This window comes from Meles meles, chromosome 4 (genome assembly GCF_922984935.1).
Source record: "Meles meles chromosome 4, mMelMel3.1 paternal haplotype, whole genome shotgun sequence".
Taxonomy (NCBI): Eukaryota; Metazoa; Chordata; class Mammalia; order Carnivora; family Mustelidae; genus Meles; species Meles meles.
Genome location: NC_060069.1, coordinates 31,603,993 through 31,627,252, shown reverse-complemented (window position 1 = coordinate 31,627,252; position 23,260 = coordinate 31,603,993). Strand labels below are relative to the sequence as shown.

The following is a 23,260-nucleotide window of genomic DNA, read 5'->3' as shown; positions in this document are numbered from 1 at the left end:
CTGGGATCGAGCCCCACATCAGGTTCCCTGCTCAGTGGGGAGTCTGCTTCTCCCTCTCTGTCTGCTGCTCCCCCTGCTTGTGAGCATACACACTCTCTGTCAAATAAATATATAAAATCTTAATAATGATGATGATAGTGATAATGGAGACATCACTGTGGGGCAGCCGGATCCTGTGGAGTCCAGGGCCGGGGAGGGGGGTGGCATGCAGTGAAAGAATTCACCCAAGGCAGAACAAAGGACGTAGAAGTTTATTGAATACACCACGGGAAGCAGTGGACAGGACTCAAAGGAGAGACTGACAGTCTGGAGGCAGTGGTCGGGGGGCGTAGTAAGAAGGGAGGTGAGGAGGTATGGGAAGGTATGGAACTTTCCTCTTTTTTGCTACCTGTGTCCAAGTGTAAGTAGACCATTGGTCAGCTAGAGCTCCTGGCTATTTCGAGGTGAGTTACCTGAAGGGCTTATTTACATTCAGCTAGTGGGTCAGGGGTCATTGTGAGCCCTTCTTCTACCTAACTCAAGTTTCCAGTTCTCAAGCCTGCTGCCTGGGAGCAGGCTGTACCAGCTCTGTGTGCAAGGAAAGTGGGATGTACATTTTTGGTAAGAGAAATTATGAGGAATGGAAATTTATTTTTGTTGAGGGAAAAGAAAATCATTTTGTCTTTATATTTAAGCTTCTTCCCCCACCCCCATGATTAGGAAAGAGAATAAACACAAGACAAAATACGAAAAGAAAAATAATGAAAGAATAAAAAGGTGTTAGAAGGCTTGTGGAAAAGGAATCTTGGAAAAATAATTTCATGTATAATCCAACTGGCTAAGATTGGAATGGATCTAATCAAACTTTTAAAAGGGATTAATGAATTTTAACATCAAAAGTATACTGGTATAGGGACACCTGGGTGGCTCAGTAGGTTAAGCCACTGCCTTCGACTGGGGTCATGATCCCAGGGTCCTCGGATTGAGTCCCACATCGGGCTCTTTGCTCAGCGGGGAGCCTGCTTCTCTCTCTGCCTCTGCCTGCCGCTCTGCCTGCTTGTACTCTCCCTCTCTCTCTGACAAATAAATAAATAAAATCTTTTTTCTAAAAAGTATACTGGTATAAAGTTAGAATTGGTGTCATCTGAGCTAAAAGTATGTTTTCTGATACTCTTGGTCTTCTCTTTAAGAGATTATGAAAAGTTTTTTTTAACCTTTTAAGTAATCTTTCTAGAAAACAAAGATTTTTGTCTTGTCAATACAATTTCTTGTGTTTCATATCAGATCTTTGATTACTTAAGAAAATTGAGTCTTCTCCATTAGAAGACCTAAGGGTTTTTGTTAGTTTTACAATATTTAACATTCTGTATTTGCCAGTGAAGTTTTAAATTATCACTGTGGTTAAATAGATAACCAAATATTCTTGTACCCTGAACTATGATCCTATTTGACTGTTTTTAAAACCTTTTTATATTTTTGACAAACTTTCCAAAAATCAAATGCTAAATGAAGTCTTTTTTAAAAGACTGAAAGAAAAGAGAAGAGAATGGAAGAGAAGGGGAGGGAAGGGAAGGGGAGGAGAGGGGGGAAAGGGAAGGGGGAAGGGGAGAAAGGGGAAAGAGGAAAAAGGGGAAGAGGAAGATAGAATGGAAGGGAGAAAGAATGGAAGAGAAAAGAAAAAAGAAAAAAAGGGAGGAAAGAGAAAGGGAGGGAGGGAGGATGGAAGGAAGATTTGTTCTCTCTGTTTATAAAAAGGGAATTGTTAAACCAGTTAGGCTTATTTGCTGTTAAATTACAGGGAAATAAGTGTGATATACTATACCCTCTTTATGTTGTATTTGTATAGTTGTCTGTAAGTGTTCCAGAAACTGTGAAATTCCTGGAAAACTGATATGTCCTGGTATAATGTTATCAGTCATAATTTCAGTTACTATCTTAAAACGTTGTGCAAAGAAATAACCAAATTTTCTTGTTGCTCCATTATAATGAGCTCTTATCTCATCTCTGACTGTAGGCATTGTAACTCTTTTAACATTTACAGACTGTTGTTTCACTCAGATGCTTTTGGCCAAAGCGTTTCTGCAAAAGTCCTTCATCTTTAGGGCACCTGGGTGGCTCAGTTAAGTGTTGACCCTTGGCTTTGGTTCAGGTCATGAACTCAGGGTCACTGAGTGTTTGGCCTCCTTAAGATTCTGCCTCTGCCTTCCTGCACCTCTCATGCACAGTGCGTGCTCTCCTTCTCACAAAAAAAAAAAAAAAAAAAAAAAGTGCTTTATCTTCAGGGAGATATAGGGAAAGGACTTTGAAAAGTACAAGTTTCTGATAACTTTAATATCATAAAACAAAACTGGGTAAGGATTTCCCGAACTAATGGAAAAACTGGATTCAAGCAAGACAATATTAATTACATGGGTCTGAATGAATGTAGGAGGATGATTATAATTTTTTATGACTTTTTGTTTGAAACATTGCTGGTTCCTTAATGTTTTGTTTTTGTACCTTAATGTTTTGATTTAAGGAAACCTTTCCTCTTAAGCTATCTGAGACTTACTTGGTAAATAACACCTTTGTAAACAAAGATGAAACTCTTACTTTTTCTTCTTGATCCTGATACCTCCAGAAATCAGAGATTTTTGAGTATTCTTTACATGGCGATATAATTATTTATTTGCATAAGTTCAATAAGAATCTGATCTCCTTGTAACTAGACACAGTCTAAACACTGGCTATACTACCAAGGCTCTGGAATGTCACGTGTATAAATTCAAATAGGACGGGACAGCTGTAACGGAATAAAGTTGACTTTATAAAGCCAGTGAAGCCCCTTGGAAAAATCAGCCTGATACTCTGCCAACGGGGTTGCTGGCAGTCTTACCTGGTGAGTAAGGAAGATTATCTCCTGACAGGCCCAGGAATCTCAAAATATTCTGGGGACCTTGAGAAAGGAGGAATTCACCCAAACCATAGTTATTGCAGGTAAAAATCTAATAATGAGCCCTTGGCTTGGCTTTCTGGCCTCAGAAGCTTTGAGGAGTTCAATATGAGATTCCTCTAAAAGGAGTTTGTATTTTGACTGGTTTGGGTCTCGGGGCCCATGGCTCTGAAGTGCACACAAACATTGGGAATTATCCTGCTTACAATAATCACAGTAGTCTCCTTGGCATGCTGTAGTCTCTCAAAAGCTTTAAATGCATGCTTGCAGCCACTAACTACCAAGCAAATGATCTCCCCTAAGACCGGACTATCAAAAAAGGACCAAAGAGAAGGACCAAGTAAAAAATTGTGAGCCTGAAGTCATGATCTGTGAACACCACAGAGAGTCAGCAGAAAAACATCATGACCTATGACACGAAGAGAGGCAGTTAAAGCTGTGAGAACTAGTGTGGTAGCTGAGAGTGGTACTAATGCCTTACATTTTGATCCCATCTCTTAGTTACGCTTAGAGTGATCAAAAGGAGAAATTGTTTAAAAAGACAGAATAGGCCCAAAATAGAGTCACTTGTGCTAAACCCCATGCCAGCAAACGGAGACTTAACACCTGACCTCATTGCAATTTCCATCTCTCCCAGAAACATGACCTTTAACCAAGTCGATCTGGAATTACCTGGTTAGCACTAGTGAGGTGATCTGACAGACCCCTCCCTTCCCCCAAAGGAAGGTGGCTTTGCCGCAAACATCCACTCTTTGCAGGAAATTTTCTTTTTTCTGCCCTTTTGTGCCTATGAAAGTCTTCTGTTTTGTACAGCGCTTTGGAGCTCCTTTCTGCTTGCTGGATGGGATGCTGCCCAATTCATGAATCATTGAGTAAAGCCAATTAGATCTTTCAATCTACTCAGTTGATTTAAAAAAAAAAACAAACAAACAAGGAACAGATTCTGGATCACAGTGGATCAGTAGCTGTGCTCGAGTTTCCTGTCTTCTAGCTCAAGTTCCCTTGGTTACTTGGAGTCAAAGAAGCAAAAATCCTCTCCCTGACTGGAGTCAGAAGATGATGTGGGCTAGGGACGGGCACCTGTCTCCATCTCAGTTCTCTCCCATCGGGGGAGCACCATATTGGGCAGTGACGACTGGCCGCGTCTGTTTTCTTGGCAATTCTATTGAGATGATGCTAAGGACAAGCACATGCAAGAAAGCTAGGCAATTAAGAGAAGATCGAGCTGGAGACATTGGTGAGACTGGTGGGGAATTTGGGATGGGGCAGAGAGGGAGGTGCTGTCCTTATGAGGGGTCATGGGCCCTTGCCTCTGCCCTGCCTTGACCTGCCATGCATGCTGGCTGACCAATAAGGAGCCAGAGGCTGCACTGGCCAGCGGGCCAGATACAGGCATGTGTGTCCAGAACCACCGGTATAGGCTTGCTTCCCTGCATTCCCTTTGCCTGTGCTCCTCAGGCTCTCTTAAATTGGTTCAGAATTCAAACATGGGAAGGCTTTCCCATGCACACACAGGCAAATACGTGAATGTGTGTGTGTGCCCACGTGCAGCTAAATGTGTATTTTTCCCTGATGGCATCTTCAGTCCTATCGTTCCCCATCTCCCATGACTGAACTAGATGCTTTCCAAGCCGAGTCTACCTCCAGTAGACCTCTTCCAGGGTAAAAAGTGAGGGCTTTTTACTCTTTGGGAGATGCCTCCTGTCGGAAGTCCTGATTATTCTCCATTCCTGTAAGAATCCTGACCTCCCAACCACAATGCACCCCATACCGACCTTGACTCCAGCAAGGGCTTCCACAGCTGAGGTTGTGATCAAGGGAGACTTTGGCCTGTGTAGCTCTGTTATCACTGAGATTATCTGTTGTCCATGAAGCTTTCCTGCAGCAGCTCACTTGTGCCTTATCTTGGTCATGTGTTGACGGTTTCTTCCTCAATTAGAGTAGAGCTCCGAAGGCACCTCTTGGCTCTTTGGTAATTGCTGTGTGCTCTTGGATTGTCTTCTGTACTGAGAAGGAAAGGCATTTGTGCCCTTGGTGGGTCTCTTGGCCTTTTTTTTTTTAAAAGATTTTATTTGACAGAGAGCACAAGCAGGGGGAGTAGCAAAGGCAGAGGGAGAAGCAGGTTTCCTGATCAGCAGGGAGCCTGATGTGGGACTCGATCCCCGGACCCTGGGATCATGACCTGAGCCACCCAGGCACCCCTGTCTCTTGGCCTTCTTGCTGCCCTACCACATGTCAGAGACCGCTAGGAGAAAGATAAGATCAGCAGCATCAAGAGGCCAGATAGGGCTGCTGACCTTCTTAGTATGCAAACTGGGTCCTTGCTACTCTCTGGACTTATCCCCATTGTCTATTGTGGGCTGGTCCCTAGAAGGGACGCCTGTGTCCCTCTGAGTGCTGGAACTACTCTCAGAATTTGGGGTCTATCATAATGAGAGGGATTTGAGCTAGGAGTGACTTGTTTAGGATGTTGCAATTGGAGGGGGCTGCTTGTACCGTTTAACATCTGACTAAAGCTCATTCCTGTGCTGGGCCGGAGAAGGTCCTCTTGTGAGGCTTGTGTTCATCATCCTGTCCATAAAGCATCCTCGGATTCTGCAAGCCAGAGTGGGTGAGTTTTTCATCATACTCTGTCCTTCCCAGGCCACAGCCAGGGAGTTGAAGTGTGACAGGTCAGGCCAGGCAAGGCTGGATTAAATATTAACAGTCACCACTGCTCAGAGGAACAAGCGCCTCAAAGCCAGGCTGCAGAGCTCTTTGGTGGCCCCAGGCTGACCGGTAGACATGGCTCAGTTTGCCCAGGTCCTGGCTGAAGTAGGTGACTTTGGACGCTTCCAGATACAGCTGATGATACTGCTGAGTATCCCCAACTTCCTGTCTGCTTTCTACATGTTTGGCCAGGTCTTCATGTTCCAGGATGAGGCCCACCACTGCTCAGTGGCCTGGGTGAAGAACCACACTTTGAACCTGAGTACCACCGAGCAGCTGACACTGAGCGTGCCTCTGGACGCTGCAGGCAAGCCCGAGCCCTGCCTCATGTTCCGGCCGCCCCCCGACGGTGCCACCCTGGAGGAAATCCTCAGCCACCGCTTCAATGAGACACAGCCTTGTGATGCAGGCTGGGTGTATCCTGAGGACATGCCTCTGTCCCTAAAGAATGAGGTAGGGCTACCCTTCTGTGTGTCTGCCTGTTTGGCGTTGGTCAGCAGCTCTGTCCAGCCCTCTGCCCTCAGCAGCTGGTGCTGCTGCTTCTCTGGGTGCCCTTCAGCACTCACATCTGAACGATGGACCATTGGGGTGCCCTTTTTTTTCTTTTTGCCACTCATCCTGCTTTTCTCTTTGTCCTCCAACTGTTGGCCCCTCCACCTCTCTGTCCGTGTTCTCTGTCTTGTCTGTCTGCCCATCTGTCCATGCCTCTTTCCCTATCTTTTTTTTTTTTTAAATATTTTATTTATTTATTTGACAGGGAGAGATCACAAGTAGATAGAGAAGCAGGCAGAGAGAGAGAGAGGGAAGCAGGCTCCCCGCCGAGCAGAGAGCCCGATGCGGGACTCGATCCCAGGACCCTGAGATCATGACCTGAGCCGAAGGCAGCGGCTTAACCCACTGAGCCACCCAGGCGCCCTTTCCCTATCTTTTTGTTTGTCCCTCTGCCTATGTACCCAGCTTGCCTTCCTTTCTTCCCCTCCTGCTTTCCTGTCTTTGTTTCTTTCTCTCCCTCCAGTGTTCCCATCTATCTGTCCACTGGCCTTGGTCATTCAGTCGGTCCCTGTGCTCTGCTGTTTACCTAGCTTCCTGCTTGCCTACCCTCCTGCTTGCCTGCTGTGGGGCCCCTGCCTTCCAGCTGCTCTCTCTGCATTATGCCTGCCTGCCCTCTGAGGACGCCCAGGACTCTCGGACTCATCCTGCAGGTGACAACACTTGCTCTGCTAAACTTATTTTCTTAGGAAGGATCCAGGCAGGTAAACAGGTTCCCCTTCCAGCCATCTGAGCAAGAAGGGCTCTCTGGAAGCATCCATGCCCACTCTGCTGCTTGCCAAGAAGCAGGGATGGAGGTACAGAGGAGAGAGATGACTTGGTCAGGGCAACCCAGTGCGCTGATTGTGGAGGTGGGGCTCCCCCTCAGGTCCCTGCAGGCACAAGAAAGAGCACAAATGGTCCAGAATCCTGAGGTATGGGCGTTGTTGGGGAGGTCTGGACAACTCACCTTGATGGTGGCGGATACTGAGCCTTTGTGGAGAGGGGACTTGAGTCCAGAGATTAAACATTTCACTTCTCCCCCTGTGAGTAAAAAAGTATTTACTTTTTAGAGGCTTTCAGAGGATTTTGTTTTAACCAAAGGCATTCACATTTTTAAAAAGATTTTTTAAAAGTAATCTCTGCACCCAATATGGGGCTCGAACTCACAACCCTGAGATCAAGAGTTGCATGCTCTACCAAGTGAGCCAGACAGGTGCTCCAGGCATTCTGTTTTTAAAACATGACCATAAACCTGCCCCCTGAACCCTTGCAGGCTGAGGATATGTCCTCCCTGTCTTCCTCCTGACCTTCCGCCTCATTCTGCCCCCAAAGGGTATAGGCAGCCTAGGAGATCTCCCAGCAGAGCCCAGGCTGGTCCTCATTGTCCTCTCCATGCCCCCAGCATCACCATCATGATAGGGTCAGCCTCCCCGGATCCTCAGATGCCATGGGTGCCTACCTCCACACGGGCTCAAACTCTGCCCACCTGCCCAAACACCATCCTGAAAGCCCAGGCAAGCAAGCAGACTGCTCGGAGCCAACTCTAGCCCTGTTCATACCCTGTGCTGGAGTGTTGGCGTGATTTTATTCAGTCATAGCTCCCTGAGTATTTACTGGACAGGGACCAGTGAGAGGAGGGAGGCACCTTGATCTCCTTATCTGAGGATTTGGGGCTCCCCCTTTGTCTTTAATCATCAACCTCGCCTGTGCTAGTACTGGGGTTGGGCCTTGGACCTCTTGTCCTTCCCTATCATGTTTCTCCTGCTCCGGCCCTCCCGAGGACTTCGATTCTCAGAAGAATGTCCACCTTTGGTCCTTTGTGCCCTGCACCAGATGATAACTCCAGCTCCTCTTCGGGAGCTTCATGGCTGGGGCTCCTCTACCTCTGTTGCCCATCTCGGGGGAGGGGCTCTGCCGCACCAACTTGGGGGCTGTCTCTGAGCCGACATCCCAACTTTCCTTATTACAGCAGCTGTATAATCAAGTTGAATTTCAGACAGGTCTAATTTGGGAAGAAAAGAATAAGGCCATGTGCTCTTTTATACAGAGTATCTAAACATACCGAGTATATTTCTCCTTCTCAGTCTACCTCCCAACATTGCCTAGGTGTCCGTCCATAGTAAAAGATAGCAGGACTCCCAGGCTTGTCGACATGAGTCTCTGAACACAGAGGGAAACAGGCTTGGAGTGAATAACCACAGTGTGACCTGTCCTGGGACGAGAGAAGGGGCAGGAATGGAAGGGAAGGAGAAGCCAAGAGAATGGCCATACCCAGGACTGGAGGCGGGAAAACGCTTGGCACGTTTGAGGAATGCTGACATGCAGAGAGGTGGGGAAGGGGGCAAGAGCCGGCCCTTAAACCGTCTTCGACACAGAGCTGAGGAATTTGGGCCCTCTCCTAGAGACCAAAGGGAGCCACTAAAGCTTTTGGAACAGGGGCGGGAGATGTGACTCTCTCCCCAGGGAGAACCATCCACTGTGGGTGTTCGGGCTGGGGAGGTGAAAGGCTGGCATCCCAAGGGGGGAGCCCTCTTGTCTCTGTTCCCTCTGAGCGCGATCTGCCACTTCTTGGCCCCTCTCCAAGCCTTGGTGTCTGTGGCTGCACAGTGGGAATGATAAGCCTTTATGAGGTTGGAATGAGGGTTTAATGAACTAGTGGGTCTATACACTATACGGAGGTAGTGAACGGTGGCCACTGAGTAGGGGCACTGGCCCTGGGAAACTCCCTTGGATTGGCACCCATGCTTCAGTCTGAAATGTCTGTCCCCAGCTGTGACTTTCCTGAGCGCGGTGGCCAGGGCAGCCTCTGCTGAGCTAACGCTTACTGAGGGCTTCCTGGGTGACGGCCACTGTGGTGATAAGCATGTTACGCTCCCCCAGTAATCCTGTTGTTTGCTCTAAGTTATAAATCCTCTAAGTTGCTCAGTGTAGACTCCACAGGCATCTTATTTTAAAGAGTGTCTAACCACAAAGGCGACCTGTGCTTGCTATAAAGGAAAACCAGACAAGCTGGAGCGTGGTGGAGGGAGTTCAAATCCCCTGTCCCACCTCAATTCCTTGCCAGGGGCAGTCAGTGAAACATTCCACATATATCGAAAATTAACAGTTGTTTTTGGGAAGAGAATAGGAGCACAATGGTGTCTCCTGGACTGATTTATTTCTTGCTAAAAGTTATTTTGACTGATGACGATTGGCTAGTTGGCTAGCTGTAGGTATTCGTTCATTTACTGATTCATTGGGTAGAAATTCTTTTCGCTTTCACGCCGGTTCGGTCCTTGTCTGGGGCAAAAGGGGAATCTGAACTCCATTGCTGTCCAGCAGCGGGACCGAGGATGATGAGCGTAACCTCTCCTCCACGAGGGCAGTGTGCCAACAAATCAAGGACCGTTGCGAGAATTGGGTAACACGTGTGAAGCATTTAGGAGACCGCCCAACACAGACGGAGCCCTCCAGAGGCGAGAGTCATTGAGAAGCTGTCTCCACAGGCTGCGGAGGAGAGCTCACGTGTCTAACCCTCAGACATTTGTGTGCCGGGGGCCCAGAAGTCCCTGAGGGGCCCAGAGACCAGTGGGGGTGGGGGTCAGTCACACGTGCTTCCCGACACGCACCTGCAGCGGACGTGTGTGGAGTTACCCAGACATGCGTATTTTCGCCACTCGGTTTCTCAGTCCATCTGTCGGGTTCTCTCTGAGTCTGCAGAGTCTCCCCGGGTGTGCACCTGAGTGAATCCCCACACACATGAGGGTTTCCTCCCCATGTTCCTCCATCCTAATCTCCTGCAAGTGGCGCGTGAGGGCTCCGTGGGATTCTCACTGACTGTGAATCATGAGAGTTTCACGGAGATTTTGCAGCCAGATGAGAAAATTTGAAGAGGCCCCAGTAGGTCACGGGGTGCCCTGGCTGTGGGAAAGAGGCCCTGTGGTCAGGAAGCAGCAATGAGTCCTGTGTCAGATGTTCCAAACTTTGTGTCCTTAGTGTGTCAGTAATTCTCCGTGGCATCTCCAAGCCAAAAGAAAAACCTAACAGTTTTATGTGTTAACTAGTTAGGTCCAAACAACTCAATAAGTAATTATTTTCTAAGAACTTAGTAGCTGTTTTAAGAAGTAATGTGCATGCAGGGCTCCTGGGTGGTTCATTAAGCATCTAACTTTGGCTAAGGTCGTGATCTCAGGGTCCTGGGGTCAAGCCCCTCGTCCTCTGGTTCCTTGCTAGGCAGGGAGCCTGCTTCTCCCTCTCCAGCTCCCCACCTCCGATTGTGCTCTCGTGTTCCCCCTCTCCTTGCCTCCTTCCCCTTGCTTGCAAAAAATTAACACAGTCTTTAAAAAGTAAAAAATAATACATGCAAACTGAAAGAAAGTAATTTTCATTTTAAACAAATACAGTCACCTATTAATAGGATGTATGTACCTATTAGGAGCTGCAGAGTATCTCCGTCCTTGAACATTTTCTCTCCACATGATGCTTGCTTCTTTTTCCCAAAACAACTGCCAAAAATACAGTGTCACATCGATACGATGTTACCGAAAGGAGTGTGGCATGATCTCCTGTTGCAACAGAACTGTCCTTACTTGGCAGTTCTTGTAATACCAGACAGATGTTGAGTATTCCTGCATTTCCCTTTAAAATATTAAATATTGCTCTGTACCCCATGAGTTTATTCTGGTGTCCTGGGGTGCCTTTGCACACAGTTTGGGAACCATGGGCATCTGCCCCGCGCGGTTTGTAAGTGGGTGGGCTAGATGACAAAGGACTTGCTGTCAGCTGCCCTCATTTCACATCCGCCTGTGTCTGCCTCAGTTCAACCTGGTTTGCGATCAGAAGTACCTGAAGGAGACTTCACAGTCGGTGTACATGGCGGGGCTCCTTGTTGGGGCTCTCATCTTTGGGCCTCTCTGTGACTGGTAAGAACCGTGACCAGCTCCCCCCTGACTTAGCATTCTCCTGTGTTCCTGGCACAGTTTCCCTCCATGCCCTTCCCTGGTGTCCAGGGCAGGGCAGTGTGTCCTCCCTCGGATAGAGAGCCCAGGGCAGGGCTGGGTCTCCCTTCCTTCCCCTCCGAGAGATTCCCTCACAGACCTACCTCTTTGTTACTCCAGGATCGGCCGCAAGGCCACTATCCTAGTGCAGCTGCTACTCTTTGCCATCGTTGGCCTGGCCACAGCCTTCGTGCCCAGCTTTGAGCTCTACATGGTCCTGCGTTTTGCCGTGGCTACTGCTGTCGCTGGGTACACCTTCAGCAACGTGACCCTGCGTGAGTGTCTGGGTCCTGAAGCCCTGAGCCGTGAGGTGAGGCCTTGGGGTCTGACCGGTCCACGTGCGCAGCCTGCCTGTGGGAGCCTTGTCGGGAACCCAGGCCACAGGTGGCCACACACAGGGGGTCTGAGGTCCACGTGGACGGAGCAGCATCTGGGGAGTGCCAGGGAGGGACAGTGCCAGGGGCTGGCCTGGCCTCAACCTCTCTGTTTGCACAGTTACAGAGTGGGTGGGGCCCTCGAAGAGGACGCAGGCCGTGGTCCTGGCCCAGTGCGCCTTCTCCGTGGGGCAGATGGTGCTGGCAGGACTTGCCTATGGCATCCGAAACTGGAGGCTTCTCCAGATAGCGGGCACTGCACCTGTCTTGCTGCTCTTCTTCTACTTCTGGTGAGGAGGTACTTCCCAGAAGCAAGCCACCCTCTGGGGCTAGTCTTGCGGAAGTGTGGTTGGAGCGTAATACTCACATTCACCTCACAGAACACTCTGACGGCAAGGGGTGTGGGCTTCGTGTGCACTGGAACAGCTGGGACAGCCCCTGGGGGAGTGGGGGGGGGGGGGCTCCAAGATCACAGCCGTTCCCGACCTGCAGGGCTCTGCCAGAGTCAGCACGGTGGCTTCTGACCCGGGAAAGGGTAGAGGAGGCTAAACAAGTGATCCAGAAGGCAGCCTCAGTCAACAAGCGGAAACTGTCCCCAGAGCTCCTGAGCCAGGTACTTCATACAGACTGAGCCCAGCTCTTGAGCCTGGCCCGCACAGACCTTCCTGCCTGGCCCCTCACTGTACGTCTTCCTACCAGCTCGTCCCAGAGAAGATGGGCCCCTCAGGGACTGCCCTGGATCTGTTTAGACACCCCCAGCTCCGGAAGGTGACCCTGATCCTCTCCTGTGTCTGGTGAGTACACCAGGGCCCAGGCCCCTCCCTGAGGCCACGCGACTGCTGCTGCTGTGTACGTGGCTGGGGGATGGCGACTGTCAGGCACGGGCTGTGTGGCATTACGGGTTTCTCCCGCCGTGACTCCCTCTTCAGCAGGCTCCCCCTGAGAGTGACGATGTCTCGTCACCCAGCAATCACAGGGATGCCTGGACACTTTGTAGGTTTGTGGACAGCCTGGGGTACTTCGGCCTGAGCCTCCAGGTCGGTGACTTCGGCCTGGACATCTACCTGACGCAGCTAATCTTCGGAACCGTTGAGGTGCCCGCTCGCTACTCCAGCATCTTCATGATGCAGTGGTTGGGCCGCAAGTGGAGCCAGATGCTGACTCTGGTTCTGGGCGGCCTCATGTGCATCGCCATCGTCTTTGTCCCAGCAGGTACCAGGGCTGGCTCTCCCACACCCTGGCCCCTCACCCCCCTCCAGCCCCCGCTTCCAGAAGCCCGTCGCTTCCCTTCTGGGGTGAGGGCTCCCTGGGGTCCGGGTGCAGAAGGGAGCTTGGGAGGGCAGGGTAGGGGCGGGGCCTAGGGCATGGGGCCCTCTCCCTGCACGCGGCTGACCAGCATTCCCCACTAGATCTGCCAGTGGTGGTCACTGCGCTGGCTGTGGTGGGCAAGTTTGCCACGGCCTCCGGCTTTACCATCTCCTACGTGTACTCTGCCGAGCTCTTCCCCACCGTCATCCGGTAAGGGCTCCCGCCCCAGTGCTCTGACTTTGGCCATCCCTCTCTGCCCTCACCGCTGTTCCACAGAGAGCTTATGAGGCTGGCTCAGGGACAGGGCTGGTAGGGCCCAGGGCCACTGTCAGTCCAGTCCCTGTGTTATCCCAGGCAGTGGAAGACAGATACAGAAGTAGGCCATGCCTTGGCCTCATCAAGACTGGGATATGGAGGAAGTCTAAGAATGAATGGCTGAGAAGCAGGAACACTCAGGTGGGGGTTGGGGGGTCAGGCAGGAGGTCCGGTCTTTGGCCTGAGATTTGGTGGTGAGCAGGAGGGCAGCAAATGGACAGGCCTAGAGGTGGGAGAAGCGTGGCACCCGGCTGGACTACAAGCAGTTAGTATACGGAAGCAGAGAGCAGAGGCTGGCTGGGCCGGGTGAGCCTAGGGAATCTGTGGGGCCATACTGAGGGTCTGGGCTCTCTCAAGGTGGAGCTGGGGTAGAGCTGTGGCCTGGAGTTGGGGCTGGGTCTGCTCACCTTGTACTGGCCTTCCCCCAGGCCGACGGGCATGGGGCTGATGGGCATCTTCTCGAGGATTGGGGGTATCCTCACCCCTCTTGTGATCCTGCTGGGCGAGTACCAGGCAGCCCTCCCTATGCTCATCTATGGCAGCCTCCCCATCGGGGCAGGCTTACTCTGTGCCCTGCTGCCAGAGACACGTGACCAGCCCCTGAAGGACACCATCAAGGACATGGAGCAGGGCCCCCAGCCACGGTGAGCTGCTTGCTTTCTCTGAAGCCCAGACCTCTACCCCACCATGTGTCCACTGTTGCCTAGAGGCCAATATGGGGCCCTCAGGAGCCACAGACATCTGACTGACTTTGGGCCAGATCCTCCTCCTCTGGGGAGGGGTGGTGAGGGATACTGCCATGTGACTAATTCTTGGCCAGTCAATGATGGCCCCCTGTTCCCTCCAGGCCTCCAGAGTCAGCACCTTCAGAAAAGGAGACAAAGGCCTCAGGAAAAACATCCAAACCAGGGGCAACTTTTGTGAGCAGTACGTACCTCTAATTGTGTCTCTGGAGCTGGAGCAGCAGCAGCAGGGAGCTGCCCGAACACCCCCTGGAAAAGGCTGGCACCTGCCCACAAGCCCCAACTCGCAGATGGAGGCAGCACACCCTGGCCTGGTCCCGAAGCACATGGATGGGCCTCCCTCGTCTCGGTGCTTCTCATCAACTTTCTCACCCCAGCACACTCCCAAACCCTGTTCGTGGTAGGACCTCAGGTGTATCTTGGACTTCACTTGTTCTCTGATAGTCTTGTGGCTCCTCTGGTCCCCTCAGTCTGGGGTTAAGTTCAGAACAGCGCAGATGCTTATAGCCTTTCTAAGGATGTAGGAGGAAAGTGTGAAGCTGTGGTCTCCATTCAGGCTGGTGGGAGAAAAGGCTGTAGAAGAGGAGAAGGTTGTAGTTTCTTCTCATGGCTGGGCCAGGTCCTGCTGGCTTGGGTGGGGCTGATGAGATAATAAAAGGCAAGTAGAGGGCAAAAAACAAATGCATCTCCCTCCCCCCAAGATGAGAATGGGGTACATGGGACATTTCTTAGACACTCGGGACTGCCCAAGAACAAAGGAAGGAAAAAGTAAATGGTCACCTGATAAAGATCACAGATTTTACAAGAAAAGCACAATCTTAAGAACAGTCAGACCTTCAGAAACGTATAGGCTCCATTTCCTGGAGTCCTAACATCACCTCCGCCCCTGCATATAGGATTTAAAAAAAAAAAAAAAGACCTATAGAATCAATCACTCCTCACACTTAGAATACAGCCCTTTCTGCCCGAGGGGTCCTGTTGCCGTGCTTTAATAAAATCTCCTTTTTTTTTTTTTTTTTTGCACTGAAAAAGTCTCAAGAATTCTTTCTTGTCCATTCACTCTCAGATTCAAACTCCAAATTATATCATTTTGGTGCCCAGTGTGGGGCTCAAATCTTCGCATCTGGAATTTGAGCCTCAGTGCAAACTTGATGAATACTTACTCTTCCCTCCCTTTCATTTCAGGATCTTTTCGAGGAGTATAGTCTTATTGGAACACTTTCATGTCCATTGCTCAAGCTATAGTGCTCTAGCCCATGGCTATTCTATGGGGAGGGGAAAGATTGCCTTTTGGCTTGAAGTTTGCACCCTGGCCAGAATTGTAATAAGACCCAGAAACTTGTTGCCCTCTCTTCATTTCTGTCCTTATACAAGGTTGTCTTTCTTGGGCATGGGACGGCCACCTCAGTCACTAGGATGGCTGCCAATTTTAAGACTCCTATGTGAGGTTTCCTCCTCATTGGTCTAATGTGATCCCTTTCACATCTCTGGTCTGGCTGCTTTTGGTTGTGAGACATTTGCTCAGAGCTGGCCAAAACCAGTACCTGATTGGATTAAAACTCAACTTGGCACCATTTCCTAGAGAAGCCAGTTGTAAGGACCACACCTGTTGGAATGGTGCATAGATCATGGTGGATTTCTGTCTTCATTGTTTTCTGCCAGTGTCCCCTACTAACTACTTAAATTACAAAATTGAGTAATTTCCCCCTCATAAAACATTTTAAAGTGTTTTCCATGGGTTAAAAATTGTGGGTTCATCATGGCATGGCATTTCAGTCCATCCCAGCAACCATTTATAGCGTAGGATGCAATGGGGAAGCAAGGGGATACCAGTATCCCTCCTACAAGACAAGGCACTTTTCCTAGCGACTACTTAGAGGGACACTGCTGGTCACTTTGACACCAGGAACCTCTGACATTTCCTGTGTGGGACACCACCTGGGAGATAGGGGGGAATTTTTGATAATGGACCTTCTCTACCTTTCTTGGAACATGATATCATCTTTAGTCCCGAAGGATTCTCTTCTGAGATACCTTTTAATCCACTGGAATCAATTTGGATTACAAGTTTTAAGAAAGAGAAAATTGACATTCTCTAACTTCGAGTGACTTCGGTACACTCTAGGAGATGAGGGAAAATGGCCCATTAATGCGACATCTATCTATCAGTTAGATCTCTTCTGCAGAAAACAGAGCAAATGGACTGAGGTACCCTATGCCCAGGCCTTCATGGTCCCGAATCAGGATGTGGCCCTAAGAGCCTCTTACAGAATGTGTCTAACCACCAATCGCTTTCATTAACCTCCCTTGGGACATACTCGATGATGATTGTCTAAGTAGGCCCCTTCCTCCTAATAAACCTGGGTTGTTGGAAGAGTCACTGACGAATCCAAACAAAGAAAACACCGGCTCTGTTACCACCCTTCCTCCTTATAAACCTCAAGACCCACCTGCTCCCAGCCCAGCTGGACATACCCTATCTTCCAGGACTTCAACTAAAATCTGGATTGCATCCTTTTAGGGAGGTTGCTAATGGAGAAATGGGTACAATTAGAGTCCATGTCCCATTCTCCATGGCAGACCTGACACAGAAAAAACAGCAATTAGGACGATATTCTGAAAACCCTTCTCAATGTATTGAGGGCTTCCAACAATTGTCTATTATGTTTAATTTGACCTGGCAGGATATAGCCATCATATTAACTCACTGTTGCAACCCTGAGGAAAAGAACCATATCTGGGCAGGGGCTCAAGAATTTGCCAATGAACTAGTAGCCAGAGATAGAGATCATTATCCGGTAGAAGGCACTGTGGTTCCCAATCCTGAATCTCACTGGAATTACCAAGAAGAAAGTGAAGGGAAGGAGGAGACCATATGGTCACCTGTTTAATAGAAGGAATGAAGAAAGGATTCTCTAAACGAGTAAACTTTGATAAAATTCTGGAAGGTACTCAAGGAGCCAATGAAAATCCAGCTCTGTTTCAGGGTCGTTTGATGGACGCCATCCATAAATATACAAATCAGGACCCAATCTCACTGAGGAAACAACTATACTAACCATTTTATCAGTCAGCACCTGACATTAGCCAAAAAGTGACTAAAATGGCTCAAGGTTCTCAAGCCCCCACTAAGTGAGTATAGCTATTGGAGTCTTAATAATAGAGATACGGACTTACAGCAGGAAAAGGACCAGAGAGCTCAATTGCAGGGTAAAATACGGGCTCAAATCCTGGCTGGTTCTCTTGCAGATTCCCCACACCACCAGACCCACCAGGCACCAGAGAAAAAGTCAGTATCAGACACAGGACAAGGTAAGACCCCGTGCTACAGGTGAGGCCAAATCAGACATTGGAGCAAAGAGTGTCCAAACAAAGGCTCTCCACTGGGGCCATGTCCTCTCCATAAGCAAAAAGGACCTTGGAAGAGAGACCGTCCTCCTCTCCAGAGAGAGAGGAAGATAGGGACCCACTTCCCCACCCAAGAGCAGGCACCGGACAATCTGGCATGACGGGCCCTGAGACTGGTCTGGCTCCGTTGACATCAGGCTGACTGTGCCGCAGCTTACCCTGATGTAGAGAGTAAGGTTTATCAATTTCCTTATTGACACGTGCACCACTTACCCTGTCCTCATTCAGCACTCTGGCCCTACTTGTCTTTCTAACCACAAAATCGCTGGCAGAGAAGGGGAAACCAAAATGTGCCACCAGATAATGATTTTAACCTATAAATATAGAAGTCAGTTGATCACTCATGTTTGTCTAGTCCTTCTGTCTTGTCCCACTCTATTACTTGGACGAGACTTAATGTATAAATGTTTAAAGAAGGGGGTGGCTTGTTCCTTTTAACACTTGGAGAAGTAAAACCTTACCCTGATATCCCTTCTAATATCTGGGAGGAAGTAAATCCCCAGGTCTGGGATTATGATGTCCCAGGATGGGCTCTTAAAGCTCAACCAGCTGAAGCCACCATGAAAAACAATAACCTGGGGGTGCCAGGGTCGCTCAGTGCTTGAGCGTCTGCCTTCGGCTCAGGTCATGATCCCAGGGTCCTGGGATGGAGCCCTGCATTGGGCTCTCTGCTCAGCAGGGAGCCTGCTTCTCCCCCTCCCTCTCTGCCTCCCTCTCTACCTACTTGTGATCTCTGTCTGCCAAATAAATAAATAAAATCTTTAAAAGAAAAAAAAAAGAATATCCACCACATATTAAACTGCAGTCCCTTGAGGCAGGGAAATACCATGGAGGTCTTTGTTAAGCGCAGCCCAGAACAAGCGAGGCCTGCCTCTATCTCCTTGAAGCAAGACTGTCCCAGTTCACTGAGCAGTCCCAGGGCTTGAAGGTGAGGCCCATTCAAAGGCAAATAGTGGCTGCCTTCCCTTACTTGGAGGAATGTGAAAGCAGGCATCTTTTAAGTCAAGTGCTGTAAACCAGTTGACGGCACCAGGGACCTGGGTGAGAATAGTGTATGGATTTGGCACTATGGGATGAGCAGGCATAGCGACCCAGTGCCCCAATGTGGTGGATATTCTAATCTTAGCCCCACAAAAGAAATGTCTGATGATAGTTCTATAACTTAACTTAATTTCCTGGCAGACAGAGGGTATTTTGTATCCCTCCCCAAAAGGTACAAATACCTAAACAGAAAGTACAATAATTGGGATATAAGCTGACACCAGGTCACCATACTTCGTCTACTGACAGGAAAAAGGCTCTATAGATCTTGGATGCCCAGGTACCAAAAAACTACTCTGTCCTCTCCAGGAACCGCCTGTGGGTTCCTGGATTTGGCTCTTAGCTGGACCATTACATGACTCACTTAGAGGCCCCGATGAAGAGCCTTGACTCTGCACTAAAGCCCGGCTTTTGTCAGCCTCAGCTTTGGCATTACCAAATTTAGAAACACCTCTCACTTTATACGTAGCAGAAAAACAGGGACATGCTTTGGGACTTCTTAGGCTGGAATTTGGAAATGAAACAACACCGGTGGGCTGTTCATCAGAGCACTTGATAATGGAGCACAAGGGAAACCAGCTTGTCTGCGGGCAGTGGCTGCTGGGCCCTCCTGGTAGAAGCAGCTTCAGGACTTACTCAGGGCCAGTCCTTGACAGGGATTACTCCACATCAGGTCCAAAGTGTCCCAGAGACCGAAGGCCACTAATGGGTTACAGGCGGCTAACTTACCAAATACCAGACTATGCTTTGAGGCAGACCTGAAGTAATACTTAAAACCTGTCAAACTTTAAACCCAGCTACCCCAAGGCCTGCACTTGACCACTGTACTTCTGTGCCAGAACACGACCACTCAGAGACGATTGATTTTGTTCATTCCAGCAGATCAGATTTCAAAGATTCCCCTATTGACAATACAGAGGACGATGGGTTTACTCACGGCAATAGCTTCAGGGAGGAGGGAAAGAGAAACGCTATAGTTTAACCAAGAGCACCGAGGCAAAAACCCTCCAATAAATACTTCCGCTCAAAAGGCTGAATTAATAGCACCTACCTGTGCCCTTCAATTGACAAAAGCCCTCAAAATTATTATGTATACTGACTCCAAATAAGTTTTACTGGTGCTGTGCACTCATGGGGCAATTTGGAAGGAAAGAGGATTATTATCAAGCCATAATTCCCCAACCAAATATGGGCCTGAAATTCTTTTTTTTTTTTAAAGATTTTATTTTATTTATTTGACAGAGAGAGGGATCACAAGTAGGCAGAGAGGCAGGCAGAGAGAGAGGAGGAAGCAGGCTCCCCGCAGAGCAGAGAGCCCGATGCGGGGCTCGATCCCAGGACCCTGAGATCACGACCTGAGCCGAAGGCAGTGGCTTAATCCACTGAGCCACCCAGGTGCCCCCCCTTTTTTTAAGATTTTATTTATTTATCAGAATGAGAGTGCACAAGCAGGAGAAGCTGCCCGCAGATGGAGAAGCAGGCTCCCTGCTGAGCAAGGGGCCCCAGGTGGGACTCCATCTCAAGAGAACAAGATCATGACCTGAGCTGAAGGCAGATGTTTAACTGACTAAGCCAGCCAGGGGGCTGGGCCTAAAATTCTTACCCTTCTTGAGGCTGTACACTTACCTAAGGAGGTAACTGTGATTCACCTCAGAGGACATCAAAAGAATATGACCTTAGAATCTAAAGGAAACAGTTTGACAGACCGTATAGCCAAGCAGACAGCACAAAATAAACAAATGTTAAATCTTGTACAGTCCTAACTCCAATAAAGTACATAACTCCAGTCTATTCAGACCAAGAAATCCACATAGCCCAGGAATCAGGATATTCAGAGAATACACAGGGCTGGCTTATTAATGAGGGAGAAATCTTTATGCCCAAAATAACCAAGGGGACATAGTACATGGTTTACACCAGGCTCCTCATTTGGGCAAAAGTGCTATCGAACATTTGATTAAAGATATATTTGATGAGTAAATTTAACAACTACAATAAGACAGGTCTGCCAATCCTGTATTGTTTGTGTACAAGTAAATCCGAAAGGTGCAGGACACCCCATCCTCCGCTTTTGAAACCACTCCAGAGGCATGGAAGGTATCCAGGAGAGGGCTGACAGCTTGATTTCACACAAATGCCTCCTTACAAAGGCTATAAATTCCTACTAGCATTTGTTGATACTTTCACTGGCTGGATCCAGGCCTTTCTTTGTAAAACTGAAAGAATCACGGAAGTAACCAAACTTTTGCCGCAAGAAATTATTCCTAGATCTGGCCTTCCATGATCCCTTCAAAGTAACAATGGTCCTTGTTTTACTGTGCAAATAACTCAATACCACAAACTTTAAAAGTTAAATATTTTCTACAGTCAGCCCGGCATCCACAGTCCTCTGGAAAGGTAGAGAAAGCTAATCGCGCTTTAAAACAACAGCTTTCGGGGCCCCTGGTGGCTCAGTCAGTTAAGTATCTGCCTTTGGCTCAGGTCATGATCCTGGGGTCCTGGGATTGAGCCCCACATTGGGCTTATTAGGAAGTCTGCTTGTCTCCCTTTTCCTCTGCCTGCTTGTGCTCTCTCTCTGTACCAGATAAATGAATGAATGAATGAGTGAATGAAATCTTAAAACAATAGATATCTAAACTTAGTCTAGAGACCCAGGAAAATTGGATTATACTCTTACCAATAGGACTTCTCAGGATGAGGACTGCTTCAAAACAACCTTTAGGACTCAGTCCTTCTGAGTTATTAGATGGAAAACCATTTCTTACAGTGGACCTGTTATTAGATGAAGCTTATAATTTTTAAATGATTTACTCGAGACTGGTTTAATTCCTAAGTTACTTAATGAATATACTGATCACATGGTCCCCAAACCTGATTTAACCGTAACTGAAAGTTCACCCCAGAAGTCTGGGAGACCTGGTTTAATTAAAGGATTGGAAGTCAGATACAGCAGGGGACTTAAATCCAAAATGAAGAGGTCCATATCAGGTCATATTATGTATTCCCATTGCAATGAAGTTAGAGGGACACTCTTCCTGGGCTCAGATGTCTAGAATAAAGCCTGCACCTCCTCCACAGGAAACCAGTGAACTAATGTGTTCTTACTCTTGTGAATGTCCTAAGAGCAGCACAAGGAGGTACCATTATTAAGACAGAATGCTGTGTATACATCCCAGGTTATCATAAAAATGTCACAGGACTACCAAAAAACATGAATACTCAAATTAAGTCTCTATAAAATCCTCCCCCTCTTTCAGCGATTGGTTAAACTCCTGGTTCAGGGGAGGACTGTGGTCAACTCTGAAGGCTTTCTTTATTGGACTTCTCAGTCTTACAGCCGTTTTGATTCTAACATGTTGCCTTTTTCAGTGTTTCTCTGCTTGGTGCCCAGACCCCATCACTACAATCACTTCATGTCGACAGACGGTCCGCACCAGCCACAGATCCTTCTTTACTGTCCACACTGGGCTCAGCTGCCTCTGCCTTTTGTAACTCCCCTATGCGTTCCCTAACTGATCTGTGTTGACCCACAGGTACGGACATCTCTACGTGCCTATTCAACAGGAAGAAGATACGGAAGATGAGACCTTATGCCTTCAACACCATTAAATATTTAAGTGTCAAAGTCGTTCAGTGCAGGGGGGTAGGGGATGATGAGATTAAAAAGGCAAGCTGAGGTCAAAGACACACTGACACTCCATATACCACTCTCCCCTGTGAGATGAGAGTGGGATACATGGGACATTTCTCAGGCACTTATGACCACCCAAGAACAAAGGAAGGAAAAAAGCAAATGGTCAGTCATGAAGGATCATCATGAAAGATCAGTCATGAAGGACATCAAACTCCATCAGTTTGTAACTATCTTACTGATTTACAAGAGAAGCACAATCTTGGGGCATCAGGATGGCACAGCTGGTTAGGTGTCCAACTCCTGGTTTCAGCTCAGGTCATGATCTCAAGGTCATGACATGCTCCCTGCGTCAGGCTCTGTGCTCAGTGCGGAGTCTGCTTAAGACTCTCCGCCCCCTCCAATAAATAAATTTAAATTTATTCATTTATTATTTAAATTAATTTACTTTAGTAATTTAATAAAACCATGATTTTGATTAAATTGAAATTAATTTAACTTTATTTAAATTATTTTAATTAAAATTAATTAAAATTAAATTATATTATTTAAATCGAGCCCTTTTTCAGTGTTTCTCTGCTTGGTGCCCAGACTCCATCACTAAAGTCACTTCATGTCAACATACGGTCCGCACCAGCCACGGGTCCTTCTTTACTGTCCACACTGGAGTCCTAAAGTCACCTCCCCCCTCCATAGGATAAAACCCCCTACGTAATCAGTCACTCCTCACATTTAGAATGCAGCCTTTTCTGCCCACGGGTCCTGTCCCTATGCTTTAATAAAATCACCCTTTCTGCACTGAAAACATCTCAGGAATTGTTTCTTGGCACTTCGCTCTCAGACCCAAACTCCAAATTACTTCGGGGGCTCCTAAGGACATTTGATCCTGCTCAGAGAGGATAGTGTGTGCTCCCAGTCAAAGCTTCGGGTTTCCGTTCCCTTCAAAGATCCTCCATCCCCTGCCCCGTGTTCAGCTCCCACCCAACCGAGTGGGCTGGGAACCCATGGTGGGGCAAGAGAGGAGGTTGGTTGGTCCTCTCCTCGCCTTCCTCCTCCTGTTCACACTTTGCTGCCTCTGGCTCCTGTGGGATGGCTCATACAGGGCCAGGGGAAAGGGCAGTGGTCTGGCTACCTGGCTGTGGTGGGCTGTGGTTCCCTCCGGGCTTGTACTGGCTAATTGCCAGCGAGTACACCGCGGCAGCCGCGGCAGCCTTCGAAGAGTTCTCTCTTCCACAGGGACATTTTGCAGGATTTCTCAGCAGTGCTTCCCAGCACCCCTGCCTGTCCCTGCCTCTGAGCAGTGGACTCCCAAC

The 23,260-nt window shown here is 48.5% G+C and overlaps 1 protein-coding gene across 5 annotated transcripts; it reads left to right on the top strand.

Annotated features, from left to right (window-relative positions):
* Positions 1-5,650: 5,650 nt before the first annotated feature.
* Positions 5,651-22,333, top strand: SLC22A13 (solute carrier family 22 member 13). 5 transcript variants are annotated; one of them, XR_006818079.1, is made up of 12 exons: positions 5,651-6,073; positions 10,949-11,052; positions 11,248-11,402; positions 11,623-11,791; positions 11,994-12,114; positions 12,201-12,295; positions 12,499-12,713; positions 12,911-13,019; positions 13,553-13,768; positions 13,972-14,267; positions 17,117-17,179; positions 21,850-22,333. XR_006818079.1 is itself a non-coding variant. In XM_046003420.1 (10 exons), the coding sequence occupies exons 1-10, from the start codon at positions 5,696-5,698 to the stop codon at positions 14,063-14,065; spliced, it is 1,542 nt and encodes a 513-aa protein (XP_045859376.1). In that variant the 5' UTR covers positions 5,651-5,695; the 3' UTR covers positions 14,066-14,898. The 5 variants fall into 5 exon arrangements, 4 of the variants coding, with proteins under 4 accessions (XP_045859376.1, XP_045859378.1, XP_045859374.1 ...); XM_046003420.1 differs by lacking the exons at positions 17,117-17,179; positions 21,850-22,333 and having other exon boundaries at positions 13,667-13,768; positions 13,972-14,898; XM_046003422.1 differs by lacking the exons at positions 17,117-17,179; positions 21,850-22,333 and having other exon boundaries at positions 13,638-13,768; positions 13,972-14,898.
* The last annotated feature ends 927 nt before the right edge of the window (positions 22,334-23,260 follow it).